The 11,479-nt window shown below is 40.2% G+C and overlaps 1 protein-coding gene across 1 annotated transcript in view; it reads right to left on the bottom strand.

Moving 5' to 3' along the window:
* The window catches only part of LOC104920287 (transmembrane protein 266), a 47,786-nt gene continuing 36,307 nt past the window's right edge, over positions 1-11,479 (bottom strand). Inside the window, exons 7-11 of the mRNA XM_019278885.2 lie at positions 11,070-11,208; positions 7,826-7,941; positions 6,291-6,486; positions 3,093-3,155; positions 1-2,632 (exon numbers count right to left, since the gene is read on the bottom strand). Coding sequence (XP_019134430.1) covers positions 2,004-2,632; positions 3,093-3,155; positions 6,291-6,486; positions 7,826-7,941; positions 11,070-11,208 — 1,143 coding nt within the window. The 3' untranslated portion in view covers positions 1-2,003. The remainder of the gene's footprint in view (positions 2,633-3,092; positions 3,156-6,290; positions 6,487-7,825; positions 7,942-11,069; positions 11,209-11,479) is intronic.

Genomic DNA, 11,479 nt, shown 5'->3' with positions numbered 1-11,479 from the left:
TGTTGGCCATCAGCATTTACTAGCATGATGTGATAAGGGAAACTATGATCGACATTGGACTATTGTGATTTGAAAACGTATCCCAAGAGTTACCTGAGTAGTTCAGAGACTATAGTTCGTATGTGTTATGTTTTATGTTAATATGAGATGAATGCAACAACAAAAAAGCCAGGGAATTTTCAAATTGTATACATAATAACTCTTTGTCCTATGTGTTAAACCTGTGTCATACATACTCGCAATCATTTTCTTGGAGTTAAGATGCATTTTCTGGGCTGCACCATCACCAGTTACGTCCATAGTCTGAGGGTCATTTGAGAGTCAACACAGCATCAAGGCTTCAAATCATCAAGTCAGTTACCCAGAGAGGTTGAGTCTTTAGCTTTGGGTCTCCAAAAAGAGCTACAGACAGAATTCTTGTAAAGTGATAATATTCTTCAGTGTACCACAAGAGTATTTGTAATATTCCCCTATATGTACTGTGCCATTTACAAATTAATTAAATAAGGCTGTTACAAACAATACTCTACACAGTTACGCAAATGAACTACCCAGTTCACCAAACAGCTTAATTGCAGCCGTAATAGTAATTAACAATTAAAACATTCTCTGGATACTTGTAAACATTTGTCAAGCAACAAAATGGTACAGCAGTTTATCTTCTGAATTAATGATATGAAGACAGTAATTAGGTGGGTTGACTCCTCTCATGACACACTTACAATGACTTGACCAATTAGCATTGTCATTGTGACAGGTCTTCCAATGTTAAAAACCGTAAATAATTTAGATTTTTCATAATCATATGCACGTTACACTAATGAAATAATGCTGTACAGTGCAGCGTGTAACAAGGAGCCTGTGACAGCAACATATCTGATTAGAGGCCACATGGTATATCTATGATGTTTTAAAGCATGTGTGACTGTCACTCGGAGTCCTTAACAAGAGTCAGTAAAGTGAAAGCCGTTAAGGAAATACTAACTTTTATTTCTGCTATTTTCATTCAAATGACAACACCGGCATTTGGCAATAACTTCCTCCATATCAAGTTTACAAAAATGTCTGTAAACATTAAAGTGCAAAGAATTTGCTTGCCATTTAGGGCACATATCTTTTAAAGGTTCATGCTACAAGCACTCCAATCTAGTTTCATGTGAAGAATCCAGTCAAATTAAGCTACCTTTTCATTTCATTCACACAAATATACCTTACTAATGTTTTTGTCAGCAAGTAAAACAAAAATGCTATTCAATAAATTCTGATGATGGTTAATGGTTTGTAATCAAACAAATAGGTGACAGAAAGGCAAAGGTTAAAAAAAAACTGTTTGTACAGTTAAGCCAGTCTTATGTATCCTGTGGCTGTTTGAACAAAGAACAGCATGACTGATGTTTTAAAATTGATCATACAAATAAAAGGAAACAAAACAACGAGAAAAATGCATTAGAAAACTCCTTTTTACTGCTTGAGATCCCAAGAACAGAGAACAGTGTCTTGGTTTGCAACACTGTTCAGAATTCAGAAAGGTTTTGTTCAGTATAGGCTTGAATGGCCCCTTGCTGGTTTTAATTCATGTAAAGTTCAGTGCATTTAGGACCTATTCGAAGTAAGAATTCCTGATGAAGAATGTGTCCGAGAACACGCCCCCTTACTGGGATGTAATAGTCTTTGTTGTGCTATATCTGGCCATTTGTGATTTCAAAAATCCATCTAGGAGGAACAGGGCAGGTTGGACAATATAGCAAAGGGCCTAAGAGTTCTTATTGTCATTTCTACTATTGACTTCTGAACACGTCAAGTTAAGGAGCATCAGTGTTAGCTGGAAGCTAAGGCTCAAGCTTGTTTGGCTAAGATTGGATTTACACAGCGACAGAAATATCCCGTTTATAAATCTTATGTGGCCCCTCTCGTGAGATTTGACCTGCCACAAGCGTTCCGATAAATGCCAAACAATGTGGCAGTAAAAAGAGAAAAGACTTCTGTTTCTGTGTAAATGTAGCTTATGTATCAGACATGTGCCCCAGAGGTGTATCGGCTGGTCCCAGGAGCCGGTACTTCTCCTCCAGGGATGGCTCAGTGGTGCTGCCCTGCAGGTGAATCAGTGGCTTGGTCTGCAACAGCACACAACCCCTTCCCCGGCCTCGCCTCTCCTCTTGGTTCCTGCGGTTGAAGATATTTATTCTGTTGTCCAGCTCAGGGCTGGCCTTTTCTGAGCCAGTAGGGCTGGGAAGCTTAAGATTAACAGGGTCCACTGACAGGCCCTTTTGAGCAAGGCAGGAGTCCTCAGAGAGTGAGCATAGTAGCTCCTGCACCACCATGCTGGGGTCCTGGCCTGAGAAGGAAGGGGGGCAGCAGCGATGGGCGCTGTAGCTCAGACTGAGATCGTGAACTGTGCTGCTGCTGCAGTCTGTCATAGATGAAACCGGGGTGTGGCTACTCAGGCTGTGGGGGCGGGCTGTCAGGCTGCCACTAGAACGTGATATGCTGGTCGAAGCATCACTTACGGCGCTACCCACCCGCTCCATAGCAAGCAACGGGTTTGACTGGATGGGATTTGGATTGGTGGGGAGGTGAATGTCAATGGCTGCGGTGGTGATGATGCGGGCACCTAGGCCAGAAGCTCCAGCATCTTGAAAGACATAAGAGAAAGTCAGATAACACAGAGAAAACAAATTAGCCCCTTACTTCACACAGTCCAAAATATTATACTGTCTGTCAGTGATATAGACAGAACTACTGTCTGTGGTAAGACCTGTATATCTATAGATCTATACTCAACAGATTTCTGACATCTGCTAAATGCGACAGTAAATTTGGAGTTTTTCTTTTTTGTTTAAGTTTTTAGTCTACATTTAAATATATACATAAAATAAAATTTCCAGCTCTCCTCATATTGTATGTAAAGCTGTATGGCTATGCACTGTATGACTTAATGTTTTATTTGCGACCAAATCTATAACCAAACCTATTGAGTTTTGTTCTCTGATTTAACAGCCTTATAACTTTTAAAAACAGTAGATGCTTTACTTAATTTTATTTATATGTACACAGAATGGTGTATAATAAAGTCAGTGTTCGTAGTCACTTACCACTGCTTGCTTCACTGTAGTATTGGCTGATGTAGTTGTTCATGTCATCACGTACAACTGGATCTGAGTTAAAAATACGTTAAAAAAAAAGGAAAAAAAAAGGAGATGCATGAATAAAGGAATTGATCATATTGTTTTAGCAAAGTTGTAAATAATAACTCCTAATGTGATGCTAAAGTCTGTGATTTTGTTTAATGTATTCTCTGGAGCAGTCTACATAAAGTACTGTTCAATAAGTGTATTCATATAATTTCCTTCACCGTAAATCTAAACAAGGATGCCCATTATAGCCGTAACTGTTTCCACACTTTAATAAACATCTGACTGCATTCATTTGTAAACATGAAGCTTTACCCATCATCCAGTCAAAACCATAAAAAAAGCTTGTATGCAGATGATATTCTATTGTATATTACAAACCTCACTGTCTATCATGTGTACCCATAATCTGATAACTAACCACTACTAAACACGTTCTGTACAAATCATTGGTTAAACTAAAATTGGGCGATCTTTGTTGCTGATTTACCAAAAATATTAACCCCAAGGGGGTGGTTCCTTCTTTTCAACTCTCTACCACATCATGACATAAAACTATGTCCACACAATAAAAGTCAGTGTTGTGTTTTCTCTTGCCTGTCCTGCACACAGTGGACAATAATTTGTGAATATATAGCAGGAAGCGACCTGTCAATTAGGGTTTACTATATTGTGACTGATTTATACTGTACAGTGTGGCAGTGACTGACTAACTGGATTTCACACCTATTTGTCTGTAAGTACTTTGGTCCATTTCAGTGTTAACATCGCAAACTAGTCCAAATGGAAAATATCTCTTATGTTTACAACACAATATTGACAGAAATGACTTCTGCCCCAGGCCACAGGTGCTTTATTGGCAAGTGGTCAGGATCACGCACTGCTACGCTGCGCATTAGCTGCACCCTAGTGCACTAGAAATAAACTGGGACAGGGTGGGGTTGGTTACAGGGTTGAAAGAAATGGGGGGAAATGAGAGGGAGGGCAAGAGAGAGAGAGAGGGATCTCTTTGTTCAGGCACAGATCTCTCCAGTCTAGCAGGCCTCAGTGTGCGTGGTGAATGGCCGTGATCTGCTATGCTCTTCTGTTCGCTTGATTGGCCTTAAGCTCACTGTCCGCTGGCTGAGTGCGAACCCAGAGTACCCTGAGTGCTAGCCCCAGTCCCCCAGGACATGCTGCAGACTCTGATGGGTAATTTCATTTATTTTTCAGTCTAAAATATTAATCCCCCTGAGCTACCCCTGGAGAGGAAGCATTGCACTCACTAAAACAAGACTGAAGACAATCACTCCACAATTAATAACACATGAGTCTTAAGAAAAAAGAATGGGCTGGCCAGCATACATAAAAGACTCTCTTCTGTCTGTGACAGTCAAGTTACCAGGCTGTCATGTGTCTGTGGAAAAAGAGAGTTGACATCCTGAGGTCCTTTTAGTTCAAATCTAAACTATAATTGTGGTGGCTGAAGCACAGCAGTGTCAGTTCTACAGCACAGGTAAAGTGGTATGAGAAGACCCCACAAAGATTAGCAAGCACTTAACTAATAATAATATAGATAAACTTAGTGAACAGGCCATTACTATTTAGATTACTAATAAACAGACTTTGATTAGAGAACATAATAGTTTCACAATTTAGGAGATTTATGTATGTACCATATATTAGCAACATGGCTCAAGGATGACAAAGGTTTGCCATCAAAAATTCCCTCTTTGGAGGAATTGTAATAACATTGTTGATCCGCTGACTTTTCATCTGCTACCATGACCAAGTCAAAATGTCAGTTTGTCCAGTGCTTTGGTGCTAATTAGCAAACGTTGGCATGCCAACATACTAAATTGAGATAATGGACCTGAACTGCTAAGCTTCACAGAGCCAGTAACCTGTTTGTAGACTCTTAGTTCAATATCTTACAACATGTTGCAAGGCCTTTATTTGACAATTTTATACAGTATGGTACTTTGAAATGTTGGTCTACCAACCAAGCATGCATATCTTTCTTTGCAATACCTGCATTCTATTATTACAGTACAACTGCAGTAGGTGTGAGCTGTCACTACAAACTCCACTGGCTCATTGATTAAGGCTGATTGTCACCGGTTGTTATTAAACTCTACATGGTTTGGCACTTTAAGGTGGCAAAACTCTCAATCTCCAGGGGCATTCATTCTTACAAAGACCAAGTTCTTAACAGTTTAATGGCACTCTGCAGGTGAGTGTGAGAGAAGTCCATTGAGACTGTGTGTGCAATATTCAGCAATACAAATAAACTTGACTTGATTTGAGTTGTCCTGACTTGACTTGAGCCCTGTGGCCTAAGTGTGCATCCCAGTGACCATGTTTCTGTAAAAAGCCCCATTTGTTTCTGAGCGCCAGATTTCCCACTATGCCCTTGGGGTAATACTGTGGCCACTGTGGAGCCTCCTGGTGCCCTATTGTGGTTTGCAGGTGAAGGGGAACAGATGTTGACAGGAGCCCACTCTCCCCTAACAAAGCCCAATGCACAGAGCACTCTGTACCTGAAATAGCCCAAGTGGTCTGGGCTGGCTAGCCTGGCCTTGCCACAAGGGGGATAGTAAGGGAGATAGTTGGGGCATGACAGAAGCCCATGCAAGCTGACGTTGTGTCAGAGAACATGCTTGTTTTCTCCAGGATTCGCCAGATCCTAAAAGCTTTTTTGCCGTCATATTGATCCCATAGCGCCTGCGGTCAGATGGGTGTTGTGTGTGAGCGTGGAGGGGCTAAGAGACTGGCCTCGAAGATGCTCCAGGGCTACTGCTCCAGATTAACTGTACACTGTTCTGGCATCCAGTTCACCTGATGTTACACCGTTAGAGACTTTTTGTTCCACATAATTATGGACATACTTTATGCTGCACCTCTCTCCTGGTTTGTCATGCTGCTTTCTCAAGCAAACACTACACCTGGCATGGTGTGTATTTTTAATGTCATGGGGTTTTCCAGATGCATCCATTTTTAGATTGTGAAGTAGTGTTTTACTATTAAATATACATTGTACCAAATTTTGTATTTGTATAAATACTTCAATTTTTAGCTATATGTATGCTTTATGTCTTATGTCCAGCAACTAACTCATATGATATCAACGGTTTCACCAGTCCTTACAGTAGAATCTGTGCTTTAGAAACCATACTGTACCTGCAGTGGCATGAGGCTCCCTGGGGTTTTTCTGGCCACCCTCATCGTCAGACTCCCCAGGAGTCAAGCCTTCTACAACCTGAAAACTCCTGCCCTGTTTGCTCCATACATGGTGGATCTGCATGGCTGCTTCACGTTCTGCCGCAAGGTCCAGATCCTGCTGGGCCAGATGGGCCCTCAGCTGCCTGATCTCAAACTGAATATGGTTGGTGTGTATGCGTAGAAAAAGAGAGTAAAGCAGAAGGTTGGGAATGGGAAGGAACAGAGCAATTAGAAATTGATATTAAAGAGTGAATAAGAGATTAAGAAAAAAAAGATGTGAAAGGGAAAGGAAAGGAAAGACAGGCAAGAGGAGAGGGAAACGGAACGAAGAGGCAGGAAAAGAGAGAACGTGGAAGGACAGAGTCACACCATCCCAGATATACAGTTTCAGCGTACACAAACAAAGCTCCTGTAAATTGTTTGAATCGTCTGGATTGGAATCAATGTTGAGAGTTTCTCCAGACCTGACAGATCATATTGAAAAACAAACAGATTAATTACTAGTGAACTGTTTTCAGCGTTACTCCAAATGCATTATCTAATTGTAAAACTGTGCTCTTCACTGACGTACAGCTGTGATGTCTCTCAGAATTCATTTTAAGATTTTTGGCCTTGTGGATCTTGTCTATTGACAAGAAACTATTGCATTAGTAAATTCAAGTGTATACAAAATAAAGGGGAAAAAACACAACAACAAAACATTGTATTAGACACTGCATGCATGGTATGTGTATTAACTGTGTATTGAATGTGCAAACTGAAACCTGTATTCTTCACTAAATTAGGTCATACATGAATTCATAGGATAAGGTATCATCTAAACGTATACATTAAAACATTGCCTTCATTTATGAAGAGGAATTTGATTAACAATATTTTTTGGAAGGATCTGTTCATATTCATTGTGTCAGGTCTTAACTTCAAGTCAATTAAGGGTTAAGTCTTTATCAATATTTATTGTAGTCTGCATTTTCTTGTATGAGATCATCAGTCTGCATGTGTGCTCTGAGGAATCATGATGAAATGTGTGGAAAGACTGGACTTGTCTGTAAGGTATTGCTGCCCTCCTCTGGTGGTAGATGAACTGACAGCTTCTTACAGTACATGACCAAGTGTAATGTGGATTTGTGTGGCCTTAATCAGACCAGCAGTGTACAGTATTAAACCATTTACCATGGCATATCTACAGACTGTTTTGTTTTTTAAAAACTGAATCGTTATATGACTATAAATTAACTAAAAATTTAGAACATTTTATCCAATAGAAGCCAACAGTAATTGTGTGTAATTATGTCCAAGATGACTTTTAAATTGTATTTTACTCACTTTCTGTGTTTCAAGTATTATAAACCCATTCCCTGGATTAAAGTTTTCATATTAGCAGAACTGAAGCTGTGGAAGGTTAGTTGTGTGTGGTGCTTAATATTTTCCCTTCATTCTTACAAGCTAATTTTGTGGCCGTGTACTGGGAAAGAAGTGACTTTGGTACTCACAGCCTGTTCCTGGCAGATCTGAGTGAGACGCTCCAGCTGCTCTTCTCTCACAGCCTTGGTCTTCTCACACTGCTGGATCTCCAATTCCATCTCAACTTTGACTTGTAGCACATAAGCTAACGAGGAAAAGGATGAGAAGGAGAGTTTTAACACAAACTATATAATTAAATGAATGAAAATGATTGCCAGGTTTGTTAGGAGACATCAAGACTGATAGAGAAATGTTTGTAAAGGCAGCTGGTTAAAGTGCTTATGGTCAAATACATAGAGCAGATTAGGTCAAATGTCCTTTGCTCCATGTCTGTCATCACACATGCAAACCTAGAAACCCTATACCTGTATGAAATAGATTTAGCAGAGTGCTGAAAATGCTCCACAGGCATCATGGTTCATGTTGACTAGAGGGTGGCAGAAAGTTTTAGTATATTTTCAGCTCAGACACTGACACTGAATATCGGTGGTATCATTGGGGTACACTGGGGCTCAAAACATATTTCAGAGAGTATTAATCTTTGGTACAAAATTGCTGAAAAACAAAATTACTAAGTGAGTCAGTAAGTAAGTAAGTAGTACTGAAAACTATGAACTACTCCATTCTGCATTCAAATGAAGCTCAAATGCTACATTGTGCACCAAAATGGAAATCTTTCTAGTTGTTGTTTGCGTGGTCAGCTGAGCTTCTTTTTATGCAGTGATGTACAAGACTTGATCTTCAGTGTTGTACTGAAGTGCTGCCAGCGTACTTTGGCCAGCTTTGAATTAGTCGCTTTTTTCCTGCACTCCCTCTCATTGATTTCATCAACTCTCATCATAACTCACAAATGTATTTTATTTATTTTACAAAAAAATGCAGCTGATTAGTAGTTTATTCATTTATTAAATGTTTCCTGGCAAATTAATGGAAGTGTAATGCGGCAAACTATCGGACGTGCAGCAATGCTGGAAGTGATGCAGATCACGTCTTGATCAATCAGTAACTTCACCTCTTGCAATCTGGCTGCAGATTTTATTTATACCTGACACACTTCCTGGAGTCAGATGAGAAGATGTATACCTAAAAAAAGGATAGTGAGTGTAAATTTGGATACCTGTTGTCATCACAGGTGGCAGATAGTCAGTCCCTCGCACCTCTCTGTGATCACATTCGTAAGTCAGCCACATGATATCACACATACTGTGTACACTGATGGGGAATGTTGCTATGGGCAACATAAAGAGGTGAAACATAATCAGTAATTATACTCGTCTTATTCCAATATTTCCGCTGTGATTGTGGATCTAAACTATTATGAGATTAAACTGCCGACTTTGTCAAAACACAGGGGAGAATGAAAAGCCTTTCTCATACTGAGGGGGGCAGAGGAAAGCAAGCAGCCATCACCACATGCTCCTTGTACCTATTTATAGTCATGTTGGCACTGGTGCACACACACACACACACACACACATGCACGCACACAAGCATGCACACACACAGCAAAAGTGAGAAGGTTTTTCAAACAGGCATGAAACGCTCAGTCACAGGATTATTATTTGGCCACACAATGTGCAATACCAATACATTTGTGCTTCTGCATATTGTATCTGTGTCAAATGTTTGTGTGTGTGTGTGTGCATAACAGTGTAATTCACACTGCAACTGATCCCACAAGGCCCCGCTCCACTCTCTCCTTCTTACCTGGAGTCAAGTGTTTTATTGTTACACATTATACATCAACCAACAAAAATCCTGTTTCCATGCATTTTAAACTAATGTAGGACTTTGTAAATTGCCACCGAAACATTTCTTATCACCATTTATTCATTCATCATCTAATAATACAGTGACTTTGGGGTGAGTATTGGTTTCTTTGTCATCATATTTAATTGCAGAAAATAAAAAGCACTGGAACAGAAAGTGTGGATACTGAAGTCAGTGCAGAGGAAGGATAGGAAGAGATTCAACATTGCAGCAACATTTTTTTTCAGCTACGTTCTACATGCTTAAGAGCTTAATCATTCCCATCTTATCACTAATAAATTTCATTGAGGTTTTCTGGTTCTTACAAATTCTACTGCAGTTCATTCTTTTGTATTTCCACTCCCGTCGGACTGACACAAACGTTGCCACCATTATACGTCAAGATAATTCTGCAAGAGACTCAATCCCTCTCCTATGATAACCGAGCCATTCCCTCAGCTGTACATTTATTGGTTTGAGTGTGATTCCCCCCCCCCCCGGCCCCTCTGAGGTGTGTTGCCGCCTGCCTAGCGAGGAGACTCAATCACTCACAAATATCAAACCTAACAGGTCGAGGTGTGCGGCAGGAAAATCTCAAATTCATTCCCTGGAGACCAACACCACAGCTACATGTTAAGAAGCAGGAAATATGCTCCTGCTGAACGTGTTTCACCAGAATAAATCAATGATGTTGAAAGCTATATATTGATTCCTGGTATTATTAATCATGTCATTATGATGTGTCCCTTTTAGTTCAATATATTTGATCCTTTCAAACAATGACAGACAGAAATTTATATTAAGGACCTCTATGTAAATGTAAGAAGAATACAATTCTAAAATAAATAAATCTATCTATCTATCCAGTACGTAGGGCGCACCCTCTACCAGGTGAACTACCAGGACACCCCAGCAAGTGGATATCTTAGAACAAAGACTGAGGCACAAACCACTTCTTGCATTGTATGATTTAAACATGTTCATTAGTGAGCTTTAGAGGTGCTGGTAGGTGGATTTTGTAACTTTTTTACAGAGCTAAACCACCTCTTTAACCCTGTTCCCAGTGTTTTGTACTGTATTGTTTTATGGAGATATTCCAACCCTTTCCTTGTCCACTGTCTCACTGCAGCTGATCGTGTATGCAGTCAGAGGCCCGTGGTGAGGGTGACCTCCGAACAGATATCGAACCAGTCCGCATTAGCATAGAAGAGAACAACCACTATATTCATTATGGCCTCTCTGAATCTACTTAACCAGGCCCTTACAATCAATACAAGTTAGAGTAGCAGAGTGGCAGCAATTTACCATGAGGGATGATCAATAGCTATATTGCTCTGAATAGTAAATAATTTGTATAATCATGGAGAGAATGGGGTCATTTAGTTCTTTCAAGGCAAGCTGATTTTTATGCATCTGTGAAGTCCTTTTGAGTTAAGAAAAATTGGGTATTTCCTTGAGTTGCTCCACAAGAAGGTCTTGCATAAAGGCTACATAATAACCTTTATGGTTTTTTGCCTGCCTCACCATCAATGATCCTCTTGACCCTCCAGATACGTAGAGTGATGATGAGGCTGATGGCATCCCAGGGGCTGCTGGGCCCGTTGGCCACTGTGGAGGCCACCATGGGGGCCAGGGACAGCACGATGACAGCACCATCAAACACCTGAAGGGGTCGTACAAACACACACTTTTAAAAATCAAATATGTGCAAATGTTGTTGTGTCACATGGGCCTTAACCTGTCCTGCAGCCATGACTTTGAAGGCTACTCTACATGTGAAGTTTATTCATATGTTGCACACGCTTTGAAGGAATGTTGTATTCACATATTCGGTCTCTTGCAGAAAATTACATGAGAAAACTGAAATCAATCAAATATCTTTATGGTAAATATGAAGCTAGTGCTGTGTGGTTTGTTACACTCGTACAGAGCCA

This window comes from Larimichthys crocea, chromosome VIII (assembly GCF_000972845.2).
Source record: "Larimichthys crocea isolate SSNF chromosome VIII, L_crocea_2.0, whole genome shotgun sequence".
NCBI classification, from domain to species: Eukaryota; Metazoa; Chordata; class Actinopteri; family Sciaenidae; genus Larimichthys; species Larimichthys crocea.
Note: the sequence above shows the minus strand (reverse complement) of the source record. Positions and strands in the feature narration are given on the sequence as shown.